Raw genomic sequence first — 26,096 nt, forward strand, 5'->3', positions numbered from 1 at the left:
ACATATGTTTTGTGTTTTACTTTGAAATCGTGCTATTCTGTTTCTATAAACTGAATACCCATAAGATTTTGCAGAGCACTTGGTGTGCTCCTGGAGTGCATCTTTCTGCTTAGTTTCATCAAAAAGACAGCCCATTGCGCCCTCCAAGCCTACTCTGTAATGCAAAACAACACAGGACACATGGGCAGGGCTGGGAGACTAATTTTAAAAGCTCATTCATAATTTGAATGAATATTCTGTCTGGTTGTGTCCAGAAACCACCTCAGACTGTCCCACGAAATGTAAAATCCCACTTGAATTCATGGAAATGCATCAAGAAGATAAAGCATACAAGGCTTTGAACATGGTCTACTGTGTACCAGACCTAGTTAGAGAAGTATTTCCCTGTCATCTAAAATTACTGTTTCTTACAATCACCAGGTCTAGACTATGACAATGTAGAGATTATTCTCAACTAAGTGACATACCAGAGTTTGTTCAAGAGAGTAATAATGCCAGTACAGAAAACTAGTAGTTTTCTAGTAGTACTATCATGATAAAAAATAATAAATATGAATGTCAAGACATTCAGTAATGCCCCTTACTATTTGTTTTAATAATAAAACCTTCTGTATTGCAACGGTTTTGCAAAACATAGAAGTTTGGGCAGCTGAAGAAACAAGTGGTTTTCCTTTCGTGCTCACCTTGGATAGTGGAATAGGTCACTATTTGGCTATTTCAGCTAAAACAGAGAAACAGTACGAAAAAAATACCAAAATCAGCTATTGTGCTGGAGGACTGGTTGTGATAAATGTGCTAGGAGAAAAGAAAGAAAACAGCTAAAAGAAGGAGTTATATCTTACCTGTTTTAGAAAAAAAAAACCAGCACACTTTTAAATTATGCTAAGACATAAAAAAAACCCTAAATCAAAAGGAAGGTAGGATTTATCAAAATACCTGGCCAAGGTCAACAAACAGGGAAGTCACTCATCTTTCAATGGAATCTCCTCAATATCTATTTTCAATATACAGAGGTAAAGGACATAAAGCAGAAAAACCTTTCCATGTGAGCGTCAGAATTCTGGCTGAAATGTAATTTAAGAAACATCTCAGTCCACCTGAAATCCTTTCCTGGCACTCTTAATAAGAGCAAAATGAACAGGATATTAAGAGTTGGGAGATAACTCTTCTGCAATACCGAGCGAACTATTACAGGGCCCAATTCAGCAAAGTGAGTAAGCACATACTGACATTTAAGCGTGCTTTTAAGTCTCATCATCTTCAGTGAGAATCTGATATATGCCTTGGCGCTCCTCATGATGGAGATCCGTGAACGCAGGTCTATCCCACACAAAAGCCTTCCTTTAATCCACAGACACAAATCTGTCCATCCAGTAGCTGTGGAGCAACTCTACTGGGGATACACATTCATGTCCCAACCCTGCAAGATAATGAACAAGACAGTTCTGCAAAACACCCCCTGGCACCCGAGGGCCATATTTAAAAACCTGCTCATCCTCTCTCTGCTTCAGCTCTGTACCGCTGTGATGGAAACACTTGTACGTCTCTACCAGAAAAGGAAGAAGGGTTTAAATACGTTAAAGTAGGTTGCACTAGTGGCACTTCAAGTAGACACTACCCTGCCTTTCAAATTAAACTGCTCTGGATTCTTTGCAATTTCAAGGTCAAGGACTATAAAACTGGGCATCATTGCAAGTAAAGGTCCAGGACAAGGTCAACTATCAAAGCCCAGGAAATCAAGCTGTAAAGGAAAGCTTCCCGCAGGCGCAGTCCAGACTCCTCCACTGCCTTCTTTGCAACATATGGTGTAGTAAGACATGCACACCCTCTTCCTGCCCCCCCAGTTTAACTCCCTGGCACCACCTGTTAAGAGTGAGCAGGCTGTAAAATTATTGCATTGGGAACAGATAAAAATGGGTGTGATGGTTCTGATTGGTGCGTTTCTCTCTCTCACTTCTGTGCCCATAGGGGAAGACGACTGTATTTGGCACAAAGTTAAAAGTAAAAACTGTAAATCAAGAGTGTGAGCAACGTTGCATTCCTGTAACTTGCACTGTCCTTTCGAAAGGCGCTAGTTAATAACCTGACCTGGTTCTTTTATCACTTGGAGATATTTGCCAGAACTTTGAATTCCTTTGTTGTCTATTCCACTTATCTGTATTTTAAATCTCTGCTTCTATTCTGAGGACCCATTTTCTCATCTGCCATCCAGAATCTAAAGTGTCATTCCAGTATATTACTCTCCTTCCCGATTTCAAGAACCACGTGATTGCAGAAGTCATAATATTATGAGCATGCTTAGATCCATGATTTCATGCCATGTAACTAAGAGATTTCCTAAAAAGAAACATCCTTACTTCTTGTTCAAACTTCTTTGCTTCTTAACAACGGATCTGAACCCAAAAATCTAGAAATAAAACCCTATGTGCCCAAAGCAAAAAGTCATGTACTGAGATAGGGGCTGTAGAACAAATGGAAATGAGAAAAAAATGTTTGAAGTGAGGTGATGCACTGGTATGCATACAGAGTATCTCCTGCGTGACGGTGGTATCAAGGGGTACTAATCTGACATGTGTTGAACCAACTCAAGATAACTCAGTTCGCTCGTGCTCCTTTTCATCTTTCTGAAAATGATCACTATCCCACACATCCACTTTTCATTTGAGAAGTAGTTCATACACCACCACAAGAAGATAAAACATTGACTGTGACTAACTTAATGAGCCTGAAGCGCTGAAGAAAGAGGAGGAAAAAAAAGTTTGAAATTTATGATTTTCGTTCTCTTGCTTCTTCCTAACAGGATCTGAAAATCATGAAAGAACTTAAGTGCATCAAAGAATATCCTTTGAAAATCATGCTTACAGGCAGGAATACAAATTCGATACTGGTCCCTAGGCCACTGGCCTAGCTTTGTAGAAGGGTGGCTTGCATTTAATTTCCCTTGACTAAACAATTCACCTTTTCAGTTATAATTTAACACTTGAAAACAAGAGGGTTTAAGTTTTTAAAGTTAAAATAATAAAAAAAAAAGAAATATGAATTGTTCTTATGAAAAAGATGCAAATTAAAAAAGCTTTTAAACTCTTGATGCTATTTATATCAGTAGTGGCATGATGACACAGCAATTAAATTATAACCCTTTCGCTAATAGAACGTATTTTTGCCTATTTAAAATGGAAGCGAAGAAAGAAGAAACTTTAGTTCAGGGAAGTCTCAAGTAACAGGCGATGTAGGCAGGTGGTAGTTTGAGGAAAATGAAAAGGTAGAAAAATAATTTGCAAACGTTTGACTGTAACTTTGAGTTTAAGTATATTATTCGAAGCAGTAGGCGATTTGTCATTAACCTCTAGCTGAACTATGTTTAGGGAGCATTGAGTCATCTATAACCTATTTGATCAAGTTACTTCATTTTATTTAGGCTAGTCTGTTACATAGGGACTCCAAAAATTGCTCTGTGTTCCCTAGTTTGTGGACTGTACAAGTAAAATTTGGGGTTTTGTAGCTCAGTCATTTTTGAGGATTAAAAAAGTTACACAGATGATTTAAAAGCAGTTACTATCACAACCATTTTTTATATAACTGCTCATTTCCTACTCTATTTAAACATAGAAGAACAGTTTTAGTAATGGGCAGTATTTAAGGACAGCAAGGAAAAGGAATGGGACAAAGCTGTAACCCCCAGGTAAAATCATCATGATTGATCCAATGATCCAAAACCCAAACTTGTTTACCCAAAGAAAATAAGTTTTAAAAACATGCCATCACTTTTGAATTATTTCAGAAAAATAACAAACAACATTGGTTATACTCGAATATCAAGTCAGGATGTATATGGGGAAAAATATAGCCCAATCCAACACCTTTGTTAAAAGCAATGGGGTGGGATTGCATTACACAGCCAGAAAAGAAACTTCTCTGGCTAACTGCGCCACCTCTTGATTTAAATTTAAAAGAGAAATTAAATGATTGTCCAGTCCCTAGAAGAAAACACTTATTTAAAGATATTCCCGTAGACTTAAAAATGGGTTCAGGAGCTTACGTTATTTATTTCTTACAGAGAAGTCCAGGGCTGTATAGTTTAGTATTGCTCTTACGGCTAACAGCCAGTTCAGCAATATAAATGGAAAAAATACATTCAATCTTGCTGGTTTGTGTTTTTGTAATAACAGTGTACACATCAAAATCAATAAAGCCGGGCAAACGGCAGAGTAGTGGTTTAGTAATCTTAGCACTGTTAGCTAAGTATACAATCAACTCTAGAACAAATGCTTCATAATCCGTTAGATTCCCCTATGTAAATCTATACCCGTACAACCCTGGGAAATAAGAAAGATTTACTTCTGATTTTTTTCCTAACGTTTAAAACGTATCGGCTGTAAGCCCTAAATTATAGCCAACGTATCGCAATTTGCACTGAAATCCCTAGTCAGACACGAAATTAAATAGCACAGATATTCAAAGGAGTTACAGCATGCATTTAAATACATTAACCACATCCTACCTTGCATCCAAACATCAACGACAAAGTGTTGTTGGTGCATGCAACTTTGCAGTGGCAAATCATTGGTGTAAAGCAGTCAGGATTTTTAACAATAGGGCACATTCCTTTAGTGCTGCAGTAGTGGCAGCCTCCTGAAGGCTGAAAACAAGTAGCTAATACAGCACATGGAGTGGCAACATATGCTGCTCAACAGCTAGCTTTTCTCGTGCTGGTCAGAAGCAGCCTGCTTGAATCTCTACCTGTGTCCCATTCAGCCATCCCCTTCTTTGTTGATGAATCAACGATGCAGCATTGATCACGAATCTCAGGATTTCCCTTCCTCTGGGAAATTAGTTTTCACATCGGGAAGCAGTGGGGGGGGGGGGGGTGAAAAAAAAAAAAAGGAAAAAAAAAAGGAGAGAGAAATGGAAATGAGGGGGACTAGCAGGTGTGGCAGTATTAGCATGTAAAAGGATGTAAACGCCTACTCATAACAATCACATAAGATTGTCATGCTAGCTGAAGTGGGCTGAAATTATTCCATCGGAAGAAAAATACTGCAGCTCCTGATTTGGTAAAAAGCCAGTGAGTTGCTGCAATACATAGTCATTGTGGGGAGAGAAGAGGAAAAAAAAAAAAATTACTTATCTAAGAAGCCAGAATCCTCAGCCTTTATCAATATGCATTCCAGTAAGGATTCCCTTTCCAGCGCCTCCCCGAGAAAAAGAATGAAATCAGTTGCAACTCCGGAGAAGCGATGACCTTTGCTTTCCCCAAAAAGATGAATCTCAGCATGAAACAAACTGTACTGAAAGCTGAAAATCCCCGATGCTGGGAGTTTGCAATCAGAGAAATACAAGTAACATTTATCCAATCCTGGCTTGCCACATGGGAGCTTTCTCCAGGCACAAATTTACAAAGAGACAGGTTGAAGGATTGCAGGAGACACTGAATACAGATATGAAGTTACACGGCAAATGCACCAGCACGAAGCTTAAAACGCAACCCTCTTTAAACTCTGCTTTTGAGGCAATGTAACTACTGACTCCAGCTAGGGCTGTTAACCCTATAACCTGCAAACGGCTCGCTGTATTTCAGAAATGCAATAATTACAGAAGTTTGGGAGCAGAACGCTGGTTTGGATTCGGTTACAGCTGTCGCTGCTCCTTCAGTTAAAGCAACACCAGCTGAAAATGCATAATAAAGCATTTGGATGAGCAAACCGCTAGCTGTGCTTTTTAAGAGGATTATTTATATCAAAAGTTGGATGAATATATCCTCCAGTTTTAGGTTCGGTCATGGCAGACACACAGATGTAAGAGGAAAAGGCTACGATATAGAAAGTGAAGCGATGCCTTCGATGATTTCACAGCCGATAGCAAGGTAAACCCAGCAGTTGTTTCACAGCGACTTGACCCTGCTTTTTTTTGCGACTCACTAAGCTCTGCCCATCGAATTAGAAACTCTTTCTAAAGAAACGAGAGCAGCTTGTCTCCCTGGCAATCGCGAGTGAGTTCTTAAGGCACAACTGAAACAATTTGCTGAAACAAACCCGAACTAGAAATTTGTTATAAAACAGAATGGAGAAAATGGCAAATGGAGGTCTCTGCGTGAAGCCGGGTCAAGCAAGATAGAGGGTGAATGGCACAGAATTTTTAAAAAGATCTACCTGAGACTGCAGACCCTAATGTCAGAGACCTCCTTTATTAAGATTTTATGTCTGAGTAGATGTATGTAAGTGTGTGTGTATTGCACGGATGTATATATCTAAATTTTAAGTACAATTTCTTCAGTCTAACTTACCCTCACTTTGCAAAGTTCAAAAACCTAAAAGAATCACTTTCTTAAACAGCGCTGATCCTACTTTTTCTTTTGTGCCATACAATGACGTTATTTTTATCCAATTTTTGTGTGTAGCTAAATTTCAACTTGGTATAATATTTTCTGATTACTGTTTCTCACTCTGTGTTTTTGAACTTAGGGCTTGCAAGAGCCCCGGCTCAGGAAAATGACAGTACTTTCTAGATTGAAGCGGCAGACAGAACTGCTCCACGGTTAAGAGTTACAACCCACTTCCATTTCTGAAAGATTTATTTCTCGCAAATAACAGGCTCTTACAACCCAGTGTCCTCAATTCACTCAGCTCATACTTTGTCCCTAACAGCCTGGACACGAGCGTTACGTGTCGTGGGAGTTCCCTACGCGGCGGCCAATCAATCAGCTATCAATAATCCAAGTTTGCCTGACCTGTTTGTCCAGCACTTCTTTTCTGACTTGCTGGGCTAGTTATCATCTGGAGCGGTGACTGAGCCTGTTCAGAAACGCACCACGGTGACAAACAGCAGCCGTAACATCGCCGCATCTTTGATCTGTTTATTCCTAGCTTGCCTGTCTCATTATTAAGCTATATGTTATACAGATTTCCTTTCAAGCACTGTCTCTCACATAACCAGCACTGGTGTAAATATAGAAAAGTGTAGTTTCCATGACAATACATTCCATAGTTACAGCCAGCAGCCACTATCATTAAAACATGAATCACTGTGCTACCTTAAGGTGTGAGCACACTACATCACTGGCCTTAGAAGCGTTAATTTGGGATGGGGGTGGCACGACAATATTTTTAGGAGACACTACTACAAAATGCCAGAAAACTGCGCTATTTAACTGTTTTAGCAGTTCTAATATCCACCCATCTTAGACATTCAAGTGATCAGTAACACCCTCAATCTGTCCTAATCATTAGCGTTTCTAATATAAGAATACATCACATCTGCACTTTTCAATGTTTTAAACACGATGTACTCATTTAAAGCTGGACTCATAATCACACAAACATGATTTCTGATTAACGTTCACAGGGCCTAATTAAAATCACCTGCATTTAATTCCAAATTCAGATTTCAAGGAAGGGCAAGAAAACCACCCAGTTAGCCTCCTGGATCTTTTGGATCTGACTGCATTCAGCTGGCTCGTGCTCTCGAAAGGGAGGACATATCTGCTCATTAAAATTCCCGTTTCTTCCCCAGTCCCTGATTTTCAACGTGACACTATTGCCAACTTTCAACCAGAACAGGTTTCGTTTGTGATTTCATTTCGGTGCTAAGATGCATCAAACCCCCATCACCTGAGTATTGCACAAGGCACGAAACGCATCCCTTCACACTTAAACTAATTGTTGCTTTCAAGTGAAAAACAGTTACCTGACGTACAGTCATTTGGGAAAAGATCAGAAAAGGAAGATTCATTCCAATGACAGATTGGAATAATAACTCATATCGCAATGGGCCAAGACATTTATTTCAATTAAGTGACAACCACATATAGAAAACTGCCATAAGAAAACATTTGCTCAGAGATCCTCCTCTATCTTTCCCCCCCGCCCCAATAGCAGTCATCACAGGCACAGTAGTAAACTGCTAATTGCCAGGAAAAGCATTTAAATCGCAGTCATACAGCAGGAGCAAGGGTTCTTGGAAAATCTGTGTCCACATTTTCCCTCTGCCTGATGGGAGACGCAGAAGACCGTGCATTGTGAGTGTCACTGTATGAAAAAGAGAGTTCCCAGATCTGCTGAGCTTTGTGAGCCCTCCGCCTCTCCTTGGACCTGAGCGCACCGATCCAGCCCACTTGCTGGCAGCCGCTGTGCTGCCACCATGAAGCGCACCTCTTCGGCTGCCGGCAAAAGGGGACGCTCCCAGCACATTGCGGTGTACTTATCGCCAGAAGCTCTGAGCGCAAATGACCCCACCAGCGAATAGAAGCCACTTGGTATTGTCTGAGCTCGGTCTTCGCAAAAGTTACTCTCTCCCTCACCTGCTGGATTTGGGAGGAACAAGAACGGTTGCTCCACTTCTCATTGACATTCGGTCTGTTCAACTGCTAAAATTTCTCCTGCTCTACCAGTCTCTCTGGCAGCTGCCTTCACCCAACCTTTCCAGGTTCTCCGGCGATATCTGCCTTTCACAGTGCACTGTTACAGGGAAATAGATGAATTAACTTGGAACAACTGAGTTGCGTTTCTGGAAGCATTACGGCCACGTTTGCATGGTACTTCCTCACCTAAGGCGTACGTGCCTCCTCCTGCACTGGAGCTAGCTCAAATAGCAACACTTAGCCCTGCACCTGACATATCCTGTGAGAATCCAGAAGACTAATATAGGTAAAAATAAAAATAAAGACCTGGAGAGTCACAAATAATTTCTAGATATTCACCCTTGACTATATTAGGATATTTGATTGACTGTTTTTTTTTTTCAAATTCCCTGCCATTTCTGTTGAGGAAATTGCTTAAGTTTTTGTATTATAGTACAGATTTGTGTATTTCCCCTTATTTTCACTACTTCAATTTTTGTTCCATTGCTACACCATGAAAAATTCCTCTAACCCCTTACCACATCCATTAGATACCAGAAGACTGAGATGATCTACAGACCCTTGCCCGCGTTATACGCATTGTTAATTTCTTCTAATCTTTTGTTAGAATTCAAAATCACCGTCTCTGTTGCTATTCTCTGAATTCCCTGTACACTAATCAAGCCTCCTAAAAACTAAACCTGTCTCTGACAGTGATTAAAGAGAAGTTGTCTTCTCAAAGAACCATATTAGATGAAAGAAAAAGGCTTGTTACACCACAGGCAGCACGTACAAAAGGAACCAGAGAATATAAATATAAAACGAAACTGAAAGATGCCCCATCAAAACAGAAATGACTGCACACAACCCTGGCACATGTTCCTTAAGAACAAAACACTCTCAAACCTCTAGTCTGAACCAAAGTTTTCACAGCTGTCCTGTCACTTGGAAGGAGTCTACTTAGGGCATTTCAAGGACCTCATCTATGTCTATGCTTTATGTGAGCTGGTCATTTTGGGGAACAGAATGAAGATGATAAGCTTTTATTTTGCTGATACTTGTCTGTTGGTGAGCATCAGAAGCCTGGGCTTAGTTTGACTGAAAATCCACCTGCCTTTGGAACAATTATCATTGAAGCCCACCCAGGAAAGACGCTACAGTCATTGGATATTAGCTCAAGAGCAGCTCGAATCAATGGAGGAGCTGCTATTTTGTGTCCTGTCCACACCTATGCAAAGCTATGTTTGAACCTGCAGTAAGGGGTAATATGAAGAGCAGGCATTTTCAACCCTGCTCTTAGAAATAGGGATAAGGGGACTTTTTTTGGTGCCCAAAGACTCAAGGACTAGACTAAATCTGGGCCAATCCTGCCATAAGAAGGAGACAAAGGACCCACCTCTTCCACTGTCATAAGCAATAGCTGCTACATCTCACACAGTGGCTTGCAGCACCTGGCTTGGCTTTCCCAAATCACTCCCTGTAGACAGGGATGAGCGGCCAGTTGGCTCCTGCCAACTGCTGATGGAGAGCTGCTTTGCTTCACCTAGAACTGACAAGGGCATGGACAACTCATGGAGATAGAAAGTTCTCCTCGAGCACCTTGAGATCACAGGATGGAGGCAGATAGGTAGGCAGAGCATAGCTCAGATGCTTTGAAAAACACCTATACATCAAGGATTCAGATGCAGTAGGCAGCTCGGAAAGCATTATATGACTCAATCTCTCCACCTGAAGGTGGAGATAATGCCTTCCAATTAAATGCCCATATCTCTACGTGCACAGTCACATAAACAGTGATTTTTAAGTTAATGCGCATACTCTTACAAAAAGTACTGATGTTCATAAGTGTTTACACATTTTAAAGTGCCACATTACCAGCGTAGTTTTACAGGCTGCTGGAAAGCAGCCCTGCAGAGAGGGACCTGGGAGCGCTGGTGGACAAGTTGACCATGAGGCAGCAACGTGCTGTTGTGGACAAGGACAATGGTATCGTGGGGTGCATTAAAAAGAGAGCGGCCAGCAGGTGGAGGGAGGTCATCCTCCCCCTCTGCTCTGCCCTGGTGAGGCCGCATCTGGAGTGCTGTGTCCAGTTCTGGGCTCCCTGGTACGAGAAGGACAGGGAACTGCTGGAGAGAGTCCAGTGAAGGGGCACAAAGATGATCAAAGGACTGGAGAACCTCTCTTATGAAGATAGGCTGAGAGTCCTGGGTCAGTTTAGCCTGGAGAAGAGAAGACTGAGAGGGGATTTCATCAATGCTTTATAAATATCTAAAGGGCGGGCATCATGAGGATGGGGCCAGACTCTCTTCAGTGGTACCCAGTGACAGGACAAGGGGCAACAGGCACAAACTGGAACACAGGAAATTCCTTCTCAACATGAGGAAAAACTTCTTTACTTTGAGGTGAATAGAGCCCTGTCACAGGCTGCCCAGAGAGGTGGTGGAGTCTCCTGCTCTGGGGATATTCAAACCTTGCCTGTACATGTTCCTGTGCCACCTGCTGTGGGTGACCCTGCTCTGGCAGGGGGTTGGACTGGGTGATCTCCAGAGGGCCCTGCCAAACCCTACCATTCTGTGACTCTCTGATTCTGTGAGTTTTAACGAGTGGAAAACTGTTTGAATTATTTCTGAAAATAATTTTTATCTGTTAAGTCATTTACAAAATCACCAATTGTATATAATGTTTTAAAATAACTTCTTTAGCCAGGTATAAATTTAAAAGAAAAATGAGAGATGGGAGAAAAATTGCTCAAATTAAATACCAACTTGAAGGAAAAAAACCAAGGATATTACTGCCAGTCCTCAATAGCTACAGAACAGCTCTGCTTTTCTGAAGATTCCTATTTATATCTTGTGTTAGAATTTTTTAAGGTTTTATGTGACAAATTAAACAGAAATAAAGGCCTGGTCCTGCTGACAGAGTGAAAATATGCACACATCACATTCGGAATATATGTGCCCCACTTTAATGTCATTATGTAGACCTACTGATTTCTTCCAGTAATTGTAGCGTAATACACATACACCTAAATGAGCCTGAAATTAGCAGTTCAGCCACCACACGCTAGAGCTCACTAAGGACTAAGAGCTTCAGTATTTACCCAGGCCGCTGGGGCAGAAGGGGGGTTACTCTACATTGAATTTTCTGTTAGTACACTGTTGTGAGAACTACACTAGCTAGCTCAGTTATGTCTATATAAGCCAAAGTTACTGCACCGTACACATATTTACTATATGCGTTAAGTAGAGACATGAGCCTGGCCACAGTCCTACATGTGGTCACCAGCTCTGCTGGCACGTCCCTTCTGCTTTTTGCAAGTGGGACTCCCCCAGGAGGATGCACAACATTTGTGAGTAGTTTTCCAGTCTCCCCTTGCATCCATGTAAATTTCTACTTCCGTAACATCCTCGGGTGAGGATTTCCTCAGGCCTTCCACGTCTCCTATGATGACCTGTCTGTATTTGTTTATTTTTAATCTTGTTCCTGGTATCTTTATCAGCTGTCCCAAAATGTTGCAATGGAAGAATGAACAGGCAACTCTGATTCATCCTCTCCATGTAACTCGCGATTTTTTAAACTGGTGCTGTATCCTCTTTAACTGGTCTCTTATCCATAATGAAAAGTTGTAGACTAAGAGATCTCAGTCTTTATACGTTTGAAGATGGTCATTGTTTATCCCAACTTGTTCTACTTAATTCTTTCAAACTTCATAACTCATACACCTTTGGTCTTTTCCTCTAGAATGTCTCCATCCCTCTCAAAGTGCGCATCCAAACCGTGACATTGCCCAGCAGAATAATTCCATCCACCTCTCGCTGACAGTAATTCTCTAAATGTAGCTCAAGTTTTTTACATTAGCTTTGCAATAGCCTCACATTCTTCACTGAGACTCACTCTGGGATTCATTTCTACCCAACCTCACTCCATCCTTCTCTCCTGCCTGGCTAATCAATGCACATTTGGTTTTCATGCAATTAGATGTCCCTTCCTACATGCCATACTTCACACTTGTATTTCATGCTGTTTCTTTCAGGCCATTTATTTACGTTCAACTTCACACGTGCTGTTCCTCCAGCAAATTCTAGTGTGCTCAGGGTATGGACTTTAATAAAAAATACTTGCAAGCAATTTTTCCAGGCATTTAGCTGGAGCACAGTGTTACATCCCCAGAAAGAGTTTCAAAGGGGAAATCCACTTCCAAGAAACGTGTCTCTGGTTACTGAGAAGGTACGTACACTGCTTAGACCTCTTTGCTTTTGGATCATATGAAATTCAAATTTTGGTGATCATTAGTGGCCCATATAGGTGGGACAACAATAGGGACTATACCTGACTGAAGGAAAATAAGGAGCCTGTCTCTTTTGTGTGAAATGCTGTTATCATCTAAATAAAAGTTAGGAGACAGAAGAAGTCACAAAATCAAAAACAAAAAAGAAAGTAAAAAAATCATTATTATTATTATTATTACCTTGGCTATTTCCTGAAAGGGTTTCATAAGGGCCTGGTATTAATTTTCAGATGCAGTTCCCATAATTTGCTTTTATTGGAAAGCCAGTGCCTATACCACCATGTCTATTACTGAGCAATTCAGACTGCTGCTGGCAGCTCCGGAGAGGAACCACCAGAAACCAGCCTTCATTTCTTGTGTCATATGGTACTACTATTTAGAGAGGAATTATAAGCCTAAAGGAAAAGTACTTGATGAAAGCAGAAGTAAAAATAAAACCGATGATGCATCACAATTCATGAGAAGGTCAGGCTTTTTGGCACTTCGGAGAAATGAATTTTTCACAACATTACTAGCTTTTTGCAAGAAAGTCTGATATCTTGATTGCAAAATGTCATTAAACAAAGCTGTAATTTCAGGCAGACAGAAATAAATAAAGAAATAAATGGACCGAGCCTGAAACTAAATCCTGTTTTGTAAAGTCTTACATTAGTCGCTCCGTATTATTATGGTTAAAACGTAGACTGGCTAAAGGTGCAGGCACCCTGGTTGGGTGCTAACCAGACACACATTTCATGTCATGGATGAACCCAGGCTGTTGGCACGTGTGCCAGAAGCAGGAGAACACCTTTGGTTGCCTCTGTGAGGATTTTCTTTTGCTCAGAAATTCTCCCTGATACACCGAGAAGGAAGTCCTGATTAACCAGATGTTTGATTTTTTTAAAACAATTTTTCTTTATATAGATGCATCCATTTTTCCCTGTTTCCATTAAAAATTAGCATTTTCCAGCAGTTCCCAGCAGTCAGGAAGATTGTAACTGATTTTCCTCAGATTTTTTCTTAACAGGAAATTCTGTGTTCATTTCTGGCAAATGCCACTATTCTCACAGCTTTTAGCAGTCAATGGCTTTTCAGCTATGAAATTCTCATTCCATGAAAAACAAAACAAACAAACCAACAAGAAAAAGACCCAAAAAAACCCAAGAAAAACCCAAACCCTAAACTTCATTCACTGCAATATCCGCGGAAAGCAAATAAGAGATGCAACTGTGGTCACAGTTAAATTTTACAGCAAGTTTTCCGACAAAACTCAAAAAAAAACCTATAGCAGAAACTGACATATGACAACATCTGCTCAGGCTCTGTTTGCCAGCTCTTCTAACTGCACTGTGCTCAGGACGGGCCATGGACATTGGCCCTGGACACAGCACGCACACAGGATCCCCTTACGTGACCCTGACAGTGTAATTTGGGGAACAGGGATTGCGGATCCCTCCGGTAAGTGCATCCATCCCACATCTGGGAAACAACCATTTTCAACAAAGGAAAACCATCAATACCCATCTTTTTCTTTTTGGGCTGCCCTTGGCCCCAAACCCCACAGAGATGCCAACCAGCTGAGCCGCTAATAACAGCAAGGGGCTACTGGAGAAAAACGCCTCTGAAAGATTTTCCCCCTCTCCTCTCAAAAGTCCCTGTGTGTCTTGCTCTGTAGCCTGATTTTTCACAGTGGGAAATGAAAAGGTTGCCCACTGAAAGCTGTGAGGGTGTTGATTTTGCGTTTTTAATATTGCGGCGCAGACAACAGCTTCTCTCTGCCTCCGCGGGCTGATGCCCACCGTCAGGACTTTAAAAAGCAAGACTGCAAAGCCTTGTGGGTCACAAAAAACAGGTGGAGGAGGAGAGAGCTTAATCCCAGGTTGCCTGGGAATCCGATCAATCCCCTCATTCATGGGAGCTTCTGGACTGGGCACTCTCACGGCGCAGGCTCTCCAGCGATGCTCGCAGTCCTCGCTCGACCCTCCGCTGCCACGTGTTCAGGGAGAAGCACGGGGCTGGTTACAACGGTCCTATTCTGCTCCTTCCCGGTGAGAACTGGCCACTGGCCCTTTACAGCACCGTTCTATTTCTAAAACGGCACTAAAAGTCGGGGCAGGGATTTTCCACCCTGCTGGCACTGCACAAGCGCTCACGGTCCCCGGGGTTGTGGGAACACTAGCAGGGTCTGTTACTGTTGGGCGAGGCGAAACAGTCCTGTAAATTGAAGTCATTAAGGAAAAGCACGTTGCCTCTAGCTCTGTGTTGGTCGGAACATCTCCTACCTCCAACGCTCCACCTCCCAGGGGGGAAAGGAAAAGACCTTCGTAAAAAGAACATTATACAGAGAGAGTGTCTCCTCCAAAGCGTCCATGGGAATAATAAGATGAAATAAAGCTAAACTTTGGAGAATTATGGGAGTGCCCAGTCTGCAGTACTTTAAAGATGACATTTTTAATGCCCGAAAGAAGAGGAGCTTAGTGGAAAATCAATGCATTTCTGAAGTAAAAGGAGCCAACGCAGCTTAAACTGCTCCCGGTGGCAGCAGGCCTATGAAATCCTGCAGAGCCCTTACGAGCTAATCCCTTGGCTCTCTCCGATGACCCAAGACCACCTCCTCACCACAGGGTGAAAAGCCTGCGGCCAGGCTCCAGGATGGCCTCAGGACCGCCATGCCGCAGGCAGCTCCCATGTCATTCAGGAGTGCCTCCATGGAGGTGATGCTAATGCAAAGGAACGTGCACGAGATCAGCTTTGCGTGTGGAGTTTCCCTCTCCTCCTGGTAACTAAATTAATGCCAGTCAGCCAGGAAAGAAGTAGAGGAGAGCAGAGGCCCAGGGCTGTTTGACTCTCGCCTGGCTGAGAGCTGTTGTGAGTCAGCTAGAGACACGGACGGAGAGGACCATAATTCTCAGGATGGCAGCATCCTTGGTGCTGCCCCGTCCAGGTGTGGGAAGGAGCAGCTTTGTGGCGGTGGTAGCTTACCTGGGGAGAGCTGCCCTCCTGCTTCTGCTCAGTCTGCACTGCAGCTGACTTGTCTGGAGCAAGCTTCCAGGAAAAACAAAAAAAGCAGGCTGGGCAAAGTCTGCTTACAGGCTGTGCTGCAGCAGGAGCATCCATCTTAGATCCAGTGGAGGAGGAGAGCTTGGACAAGCTCCCTTTTTAAAGCAACAGTGCTCCTACTGAGCATGGCGAGGAAGGGCAGTGCTTCGCCACCACAGCGGTTGCGCCAGATACGTGCAGAGCACTTTATAGGCATTAGCTAATTGATCTTCGCAAAACCTCTTTGAGCAAGGCGGTTAAACATCATCTGCCCAGTTTTACAAGTGCAGAAACTGAGCTGGGCTAACGTAACCTGTGCAGAAGTAGCCCAGGGCTTTAGGGTGCCTGAGACAAAAGGCTTTCCACCTGATTTTGTGGGTGCAGACTGACTTTGACAGCACAGAGCACCCATAACTCCCCTTCTAACTAACAGCACATGGCTGTTTTTAACAGCTAAGCCCAGGGGTATTTCAAGTTGGAAATCCCCAAAAGGAGGCACCCCAAATCACTAAGCCTTTAGGAGAATGCTGCCTTTTCTGTCTGAAGATATCTAAGGAGAAAAGCATAGAGTGAGGTTTCATTAGATCGTGTCTCCCTGCTTTCTCTTTATGCATCTAAACAGGCCCCTTCCCTGTGGGCTCCCCTGGGACTCCTGTGGACCTGCTGGCAGAGAGTTGGGGTTTCTGAAGGAAAATAAAACTTTTCTTGTCCAGGGATCACTTGGACTGCATGGCCTGAAGGAATACAAGGTGGGACACCCTGGTTGGATCCACCACCACACTATAAAAACCACCACTGGGGAAACAGAACAGTTGTTCTGAGAGGGGCATTTATCCTTTCATGGTGGCCAGGGGCCACTCTAACTCTGCATCGGCCTTACAAAGTGGAGAAAATAGGTGACACAGGTAGGAAGCAGGGACATGGGACACACGTGGGACACACTGCATGGGTGGGAGATGACGTTAACAGAGTGGTATACGAGGTTTGTTTAATTTACTCGTTATTACCCTCAGGGCATATTTTTGTTACATGGCAGACCCTTAATAAACATAACACTTTTACCTCTAAGTGTGCTTGACCAAATAGCAATAAAAGAGACCTCAGAGGCCGCCTCTCTCCTGACTTGCTAATGCTGTAGCAGTAGTCTACCAAGGCCCAGATTTTAAAGCTAGATAGATGCAGCCTGGTACCTTGTGGGATTTTCACTTGTAGGCTGAACAACTTCGGAATTAAAATTAAAAAACAGGGCAAGTAAGAACACCCACTAGTGCCTACTTGTGATTGTAGGCACATAAATAGCTTTAAAAATCTCAGGTTTATCTCATGTAGGGCTCCAAACTGGAGAATTCACTTCCCTTACAGCTATAAGACAACAGCTGAAGCTCCTGTTGTCCTTCAAACCATGCTTCAAGGTACATCCCCGTATTCATGCAGCCTTTTTCTCCTCCAAACCCTCCAGATGCGTGAGAGTTGCAAGCTGAGTATTCTCCAAAGGGACAGGCCTGAAGTAATTCAAAGTCCTTTGTTAGGCACTCTGTCAATGCTGTAAACATCGCTATTTAATTGATGTACTGTTTTTATTATATGTGCCCTAAGGGAGTGTGCTGACCAGAGCCTCTTGTAAATTGAATAAATAAACAAATAAATAAGCAAGCATAGTCACCTCAACCAACTCAGCGTGTGATAGAAAAGTCTGTGTGGTTTAATGTGCTTTCTACACAACAGTCCTGCTGGCTGGAGTGCCTTGTTTGATCTTCATTAACCCTGGCAGGTTCTTCCAGCTCCTTCCTCCACCTCAGCAAAGACAGACGCTCTTCCTTTCCGGATTTGTAAGGTCACTTTGATTATTAAATATGTCATTTTAAAAGCTTCCTATAAAGTGAAAACTGCCTATTCCCTTCCTTCATCTGGAAAATGGGTGAAGAATTTTGTCATTTTCTGTTAAAAGGGATGAAGGTGTATCCTTCTCCCATGCCTTCGCTTTCCTCCCTTGTCCATCTACCCCACTTCACAGCTCTGCAAAGCCATGATCTCTCATTTGCTTCTTACTTGCATATTGTCTGGACCAAAATACTTCTCTAATGTGTCTTTTAACAAAACCTTAGGAAATATAGCTGTACCAGTGAGATTCAGGACAACAGTGCAAACAAAACTGTGTCATCTGGGGAGATGAGCTAGCTAAGCCCAAGTACCGAAAGCAACACGGACATGGGAGCCATCACTCAGTGAGGGTTGGCCACCCAAATCCTTGCACCACTGCTTGGGTGGGTTTTGCAGCCTGTGTTCATCTCTGGACTGTCTCCACAAGCGCACTCTCGGTGCCCCGGCTGGCTGGCTTGTACACGTCTGCAAGAACCGCAGCCACATACCGGCTGCGTTCAGACCTTCATAAATGTTACGCATGTGAGCAATTTTACAGCTGTGAGTCATCGTCTTGCCTACATTCATATGTTCCTTTCCACTCTGGAAGGAAAGCGCTTTCATTCACGAGAAGAAAAAATAGGTTTCAAGCAGTATCATGATACGATCACATCCTTTTATAGCGTTCAGCTCCTTGTTATGAAATTTGATTCCTCTGAGGCATGACTATAGCTTAGAGTGTGGAAAAGCGAGTTAAGATGGAAAACAGGTTGTGCCCGCTATGCCTCCATGAATGCCCAAATCAGTTCACCTAACTGTGGACTTCACTCATGGAGCTGCTTAAAATTTGCAGGACATTTACCCTAGATTGTCTTCACGCTTGAGTGCAATAGGTAAGTATTGTCAGATGAACTTTAATATAGAGCTTAAGGAGACTGAAAAAATGAAGACGGACTGAACTAGAGACTGAACAGAGTCCGCTTGTGTGCCCTGGTGTCCCACAGCTCCATACCCTTTACCCCTTAACCATATTGCAAAATTGTTTTGGGGCAGTGGAGGTGCTTTTCCCATAGCCAGGCTTTTCTGTGAGTGAAACAAAATGAAAACAGCTTACTCTATTTCTCCCAAATATGTGAGGCCTCTGTTGCCCTTGGGCTAGATTTTGGCCGAATCAAATTGAGAGAAATTCAAAATCACGAAAAGTGTCACAGAAGGGGTATTTCTCAGGGGACGTTCGCAGAATCCTTGAATCTGGACATATTCCTAAAATTGTTTCACAATAGGAAAATCAGACGGGATGTCTACTTCTTTCCCATGAGAAACTGGTAATGTTTGACCTTAACATATGATTAGCTGTTAAATGACTTTCAAGGAGACTTTCCTAGGATAATCTACTTAGCCTTTAGCACCCATTTATCACTTCATGGTGGAGATTAGGGTCGATTCTAAAGAAAAGCATTGCTTAAAGTCTCAACTACATTTTTTTTCGGTTAAGTAAATTATTCCTTTATGGGAATACGGAGAGAATTTTATATTATCTTTTCTTCTTTCTAATGTATTGTTAGGGCATAAGCAAGTATGAAAGTCATTTAATGAATGATTGCAAATGAAACACTCCACAATTTAGAAAGGATTCACCAACAGAACCGAGGGACTTGTGGTCACCCAGAAGGTTCTTAAGATATTTGTGAATTGTAGGCATGATGATCACCACATCGCTGCTACCAGAATCCAGATTAAATCTTAAATAATTAAATCAAAGTGAGACTTGGTGTATGGACAATGGAAAAAGATCATGGTTAAGTTTATGATTCCTAGACATAGAATCATAGAATGGTTTGGGTTGGAAGGGACCTTAAAGATCATCCAGTTCCAACCCCCCTGCCCTGGGCAGGGACACCTCCCACCAGCCCAGGCTGCTCAAAGCCCCGTCCAGCCTGGCCTTGAACCCCTCCAGGGATGGGCCATCCACAACCTCCCTGGGCAACCTGTGCCAGTGTCTCATCACCCTCACAGGAAAGAATTTCTTCCTAATATATCTAGCCTAAATCTCCCCTCTTTCAGTTTAAAACTGTTACCCCTCATCCTATCACTCCCCTCCCTGATCCAGAGTCCTTCCCCAGCTTTCCTGTAGCCCCCTTCAGGTACTGGAAAGCTGCTATCAGGTCTCCTCGGAGCCTTCTCTTCTCCAGCCTGAACAACCCCAACTCTCTCAGCCTGTCCTCATAGCAGAGGTGCTCCAGCCCTCTGAGCATCTTTGTGGCCCTCTGCTGGACCCGTTCCAACAGGTCCATGTCCTTCTTATGTTGGGGACTCCAAAGTTGGACACATACTCTAGACGCTACCCAAAAAATGTATTTCCAACTGCATCCACTCAGGGTAAGAAATTTAACATACCTCATACTGGAACTGTTCGGGACTCTTCCCCTACAGTTCAGAGAGGCCACATCTATCCTACACAGCACTTGATCTTGGGTTTTTTTATCACACTGGAGATCTGTGTCTCATTCTTGTGACATCTGTGTCTGAGGGCACAAAACATTCTGGATTTGTCCTGGCAAGCTGTGTAGTCTCCAGACTATGTACTTTCTTCTCTAGCACTTCTAGGATGGTGCCCCATCAGGGAACCTGCCCCGGCATGCTTATTTGGCCTCAGAAGCCAGTCAACAAGTGAATTAACATTTATGCAATATGTACGGTTAGAGGACCAAGACCCTGGAATGAGTTGGGAAACTAAAGATGTGCATAGCATTTATCAAAATGGGCTGTCGTACTCAGCAGGAATCATATCCAGGTCCTCGGGAGCCAGCTGAGATGTAGCACCCAGGATCTCCAGATTTGGAAAATGATTCTTCTCACCAATCCTTTGCTCAAAAGGACATGGCTCCAGTCTTGATCTAGGATATTCAAAATCTACCCAAACACTGTCTTCGGCACCATTTATGGCCATTTGTCTGTAGATTGCCCAAGAACACTCTGTTGTGACTTCTTTAACCTTTTAAGTCTGCAAACACTCAGATCGATCGCCAAATTACCTTAATTTAACAACTGATTTTGCCTCAAATGAATTGTGGTAACAGTCCGTAGGTTTACTCCTAATCTATAGCAAACTCCTCTTTTACCGGAAGTGAATGTAAATTGCACTACCTCACATTTACTGCAGGGAAAGAGCACAGGCACAGAATATCACATGCTCAACAGACATGTGAGATCACATTAATCTGTGGTAACCTGGCCGTGAGTTCAAATTCTTCCATATATGTAGAGGAATGTGCAGGACTGTGGTCTTTATCTTTTGTTATTATTACTTCTACTTCTGTTTCAACATTATCACAGAATTTTTTAAGTTTTAAAGATCTTTGTCCTCTGATAAATAACTGGTTTAGGTTGTTTCTACCACTCCCTAACATATGAATTTTCTTACATTTCTCAAAGGTGGATGTCGATGTTCATCCAGTCTATGTTTCTACTCTCAATCACATTTTCTCTGCCTGTTAGTGATTGCTACTAATGGGTTTTCTACTATACAGTACAAGAGATGACAATACCTCCCCAAAGGCCTACTAATCAAGGTTAAACCAATGAAAATTGTTATCAAAATTGTTCTGGAGAGTTGAAAAAAATTTTTTTTCATATATGTGTATATATACGTATACACACACACACACACATATATATATATAAAACTTAAAAAAACCCAACCACATCTGCAGGTATTATTCAAAATTAAAGTGTTTGAAGAAACAGATTCATTCATCTCTGAATATATATACCAGCTTGTTTTACTCTGAATGGTTAACAGAAATGCTGGAATTACGCTCTTTTAACATGAAACCATTTTTTGTGAATAAGATAAACTGCCAGCCACAATCAATAATTATACCTCGTTTACTCAGGATACGTAACGCTGCTGTCTGTTTTAGACTATTGCATTTTCAGCCATAGGAAGGAGCTAAAGTTACATAAATTTCCTGGAGGAGCACTTAGACAGCTGTTTACCTGGAAACAATGCTCGTTGCTTGTGTCAGTGTGACATACAAGTTATTTTTATAGTAGTGGCAGAGAATTAATAAATAAATCGTTGAACTATTAGTACACAACTTATATCCTTGTGTATGTACCTCACAAGAAGATACTTATATATTCTTTGCAGAATATTGCTAGTGATAAGACCAGTATGCCTTCAGTTACACTCCCCTCACTGCATTTTTATGTGTAACAACAGATTCAAACAATTTAGCATATGAGAAGAAACATCAACAAAAAGCATGTATGCAGCCGCTCAGAGTTTAAGGATACTCACACAGCCAAATCGTGCATCAACGCACCAGGGACAAACATAGCTACTCTTGGCTTTAAGGAGAATTGCCCATGTTAATATTCCACATATCAATGCCAGATTGAAATTCAGTCCTGTCTAGCTTTAAAGGGTGCTGTTCTGTAAATTGGAGTGGGCAGGCTGAGCCAGGCATGTGCTGGAAACCAAGCGAGAGTCAGAAGGTGGGAAACTGCCTTACAACCAACGGCAGAATCGCAAAGCCACAGCTGAGCCCCCCTCTAACATCCACATGGGATTTCCGCCTACTAGTAAAAGTGGCTTTCCTAGGATGAACTGGTTACCCCTAAGATTCCCCACCACTTCGCGTCCCATATTTGGGTAACAGTCTGGGAGGTCTTTCTGCCTGTAGACCTGAGCTGCCTTTAAATTAAGAGAACTATTTGCAGGGTTGCTGTAACTGCAGGTGATGTTGCAGCCACGTGAACGTAGGCTGACATCCTGAGGCTCCATCGACTGTTCTCTCCTGCCACCTGTACCCTTCCCTCCACGTCCCAGGCAGTCTGCTCTTCCCTCCCTGCTAGCACATGCCATCTCTGCCAGAATATCATGAAGCTTGTGTCACATCTTGGCACCAGAACACAAAGCGGAGAAGCTGAACAGAATTCGGTAGCTGTGGGAGAATTATATCTACTACTGTGGTTGCTGATCCATTATGAATATCACAGCCAGAAACGCCCATCTGGAGTCTCCTACCAACTGCTCTCGGGCAGACTTTGATGCAGTGATATCAGCCAGTTGAAACTTGACCCTACAGAGGAGTTAAAGCGTAAATGGAAACTCTACCCATAATCTGTTCCTCTTATTTGAGACATCAGGGTCCACGCAGGTCATATTTTAAAGTATTTCTCTGCAATTATGTGGGTCAGAAACATCCTACAACCAAAAGAGGGTTAATTTTAACTTCCACTACTCTGTTCTAAAGAAAGATAAACTGAAAAATATCTCTAGACAAAGAAACATAGTTCTTACGAACTGACCCTTCCTGATATTAGAGGTTTCTGTAGAGGTTTCTTACAGCTATCTTGCACAATGGAATATATTGCCACTTTTCAGTGCAGACACATTTCTCATACCATGAGAAAATATGACAGTTCTAAAAAACGTTTCCTTTTTTACAGGAAGGAAGACTGAAAACTGGGGCGTTTTCACTAGGAACAAGGAATGTTCTGCGCCATGCATTATTTAATGTGAAGAAATTTAGACTTCAGAATCACAGGATAATTCATGTTGGAAGGGACCTCAGGCAGTCTCTGGTCAAAATTCCTGCTCAGAGCAGGATCAACTATGAAGTCAGACAAGGTTGCGCAGGGGTTTAACCAGCCGAGTCTTGAAAACTCCCAAGGATGGAGACTACACAGCCTTTCTGGACAACCTGGATGACTGTTTGGCTGTTCCAGTGGTGAAAGGTTCTCCTTCCACCCATTCTGAACCTCTCTCATTTCAATATATGCCAGTTACCTCTCGCCCTTCCACCACTGTGAAAAGCCTGGCTCCATCTCCTTGAGGAGCAACTTGTAGCCACTGGGATCTGTGGTTAGGTTCCCCTTGAAGCCGTCCCTTGAAAGGCTGAACAAGCCTGGGTCTTTCAGTCTTTCCTCAAAGGGAAAGTGCTCCAACTCTGACCATCTTGGTGGACGTCTGCTAAACTTACTTGAATTTTTCAACATCTTCCTTGTGCTGGAAGGTGCATGGGGTCTAACATGCTCTGAGAAGACGGAGGTAATCACTTCCGTGATATTCTGACTCTATTCCTGTTCATATGTGTTGAATTTCATGAGGCTTCTGTTGGCCTCATCCTTCAGACTGTCCAGGTTTCCATGGATGGCAGCCCTGCCCATGAGCATGTCAACTTTGCCCCAAATTGTGGTGTCTGGTGACTTGACGAGTATGGGCTCCTCATCTTCAGGTCATTGATAAAGATCAATTGATAAAGACGACAGGTCTCAGGACAGACTCCTGTGGTATTCCACTTGTCGCCAGTCCTGAGACAGAGAGAGACCTACTAATCACTACCCACTAAGTCTGATCATTCAACCAGTCTGTTACTTGTCTAGTTGTCCAGCCATCCAAAAAATAATATCCCAACCTGGATACAAGAGGAGGCATGTCAAAAGTCTTGTAGAGTCAAAGTAAATTATGTCCATGGGTATCCCTCACTCACATATCTCTTCATTTTATCATAGGTTTATGGCAATCACGGCCATGTCTGATGTAATAAAAACAACCCTACAGACACCACTGCATTTTAACAACAGTTTTAATGACCTAGAAGAAGCTGGATTAAGAAGAGAATGGAATCCAGAATGAATTTGTAAAGACCATTAGATATAGGAAGTGGCCATGGTCACATGCTCCCCTTAAAGAAACTCTCCTACTGTTACTGCACCATTAAGTCCTCCCAGAGAGAGAAAGGATGAAAGAAGAGCAAAATGAGAAAACCAACTGATTGGGCATGGTGAAAGCACAAGTGAGAAAAAAAAATGGTACAAGCACCACCGAATCAAAAATATGTTGACAGGGAATCAGAGGGGCAACCTGAGCAGAACACCCGCAACAGCACTCTGCTCCCTGGAGGTGCCCAATGAGCCAGTGGACATCGCTCCCTGGTGTTTTGTCCACAGGTGAGGATGAGGGAAAGAAAACTAGCCTCACTCTCCATAGAGTTCCCTCTAACATCAAGTTCCATCTTCCAGCCAATGTGAATGCCCAAGGCTGAGGGAATTTGGTGAGGACATCCCATGGGTGCTTGGGACCCCAATGAGGAGAGACCTCCACCCAGAGTCAAGATATGGGGCAAAGAAGGCATTGGTCCATAATGATCCTGTGGTCAGTAGGGCCGTTAAACTCTTTAAAAATAAAAAACTAAACCCCGCATTTAAAAATCAGATTTGTTGAGGTTTTAAATTGAATATATTTTTCCTTTTAAAAATAAAAGGAAAAATAATAAAATTTAAAATTCAGACTCATGACAACTTATGCAAGTCTAGACTTACTAAAATTACTAAAACCAGGTAAAGGAAAAACAAAGTGTATTGCACCAGTGACTCATCTCCAGGTTTGAAAGAGTTAAGGAGTGCTACCTTTTTCCATAGTGACATTGCAGAAACAGAGAAATTACTATTTTTTGTGACAGCTCAAACTTCATAAATATGTCACATTACCATTTATTGTAGTTTTTACAAAGGACTGAATGTAAATATTTACATATTTTCCAAAGGCCAGTACTTTCTGCTTTTGTTGTGTAAATAAGCATTTGCCTTCATTTCTTTTAGTTTCTATTTATTACCAGTTGCAGCAGGAATATTTTCCTCCTGTGAATTAATCCATTGAAATCTGAGAAAATGATTCAGAAATGAATTATCAGACATGCTGTTCTCTTCCAATTTATAAAAATTGGGAAATATTGGGAAATATGAGGTATACAATAACTAAAATTTCAAGAACCTGAAAATGTGAGACTTTCAAAAGTATCTACCAAGACTAGGCACCTAATTCTGATTTTGTTCAGATACATTTATGGTATTGAGAACGAAGTGCCTGGCTGCTTAACGGTTTTGAAAATCCCACTGATTGAATACCTATTTGCTCTGTTAGACACCAACACACCAGATTTTTCAATCCACCATCTCTCTAATTAATTTAGCAACCAGTTAAACACAAATGCAATGTAAAAATAATAATAAAAAAGGGCAGAGAAAACATATTATACACAATATAATTTATTCAATGAATGTGTAAATATTGTGCACCCTTTCAATGCATCCTTCCTGCTAGGAAATAAGGATAATCAAGTTTTGTGTAAAAACCAAATCTGTCCGTGCACCACCACATTTAAGTCATTGGACCAGTCAATGAGAAAGATTCCTTAGGACACAAAATGAAAACGAAATCAAAAAATCACAGTTTAACCAAAGATTTCCTGCCTCTGATTTAATTCATGATTACAACCAGTGATTTAATTCACTTTGATTTAAATCAGTCAATATTGCCTCGGTTCCTTATTTGTCTATTTCACCTTTATAAAATGGGCAATATTAGGATGAGTTTCTTCCATTCACCAGTGTGCCTCACTAGGAAGAGTGATGCCTCTTACAGCTACAGTGGATTTTGCTCTTCCCTGTGGTCCCTTGGTCCTTTGCTGATTCTTCCTGCATTAGTCAGCCAGAAACGCAAGGGTTTTTGTGATGTGGACATTTGTCCACTAGATGCTGCACTAAGCCCACCTACTTATTTCATACTGCTTCCCTGCCTTAGGC

At 42.1% G+C, this 26,096-nt stretch overlaps 1 protein-coding gene across 15 annotated transcripts in view; it reads right to left on the bottom strand.

The window, feature by feature from the left end:
• DLG2 (discs large MAGUK scaffold protein 2) overlaps positions 1–26,096 on the bottom strand; it is a 1,060,606-nt gene that overhangs the window by 663,098 nt on the left and 371,412 nt on the right. For 2 of the 15 annotated variants that reach the window (XM_063325987.1, XM_063325950.1), the window contains exon 1: positions 4,502–5,085. The exons of 12 other annotated variants lie outside the window; for them this stretch is intronic. In XM_063325987.1, the coding sequence (XP_063182057.1) occupies positions 4,502–4,603 (102 nt within the window). In that variant the 5' untranslated portion in view covers positions 4,604–5,085. Of the gene's footprint in view, positions 1–4,501; positions 5,086–26,096 lie in introns of those variants that run through there. One more of the 15 variants, XM_063326008.1, reaches the window with a different exon arrangement.

The sequence above is a fragment of the Chroicocephalus ridibundus genome, chromosome 1, assembly GCF_963924245.1.
Source record: "Chroicocephalus ridibundus chromosome 1, bChrRid1.1, whole genome shotgun sequence".
Lineage (NCBI taxonomy): Eukaryota > Metazoa > Chordata > Aves > Charadriiformes > Laridae > Chroicocephalus > Chroicocephalus ridibundus.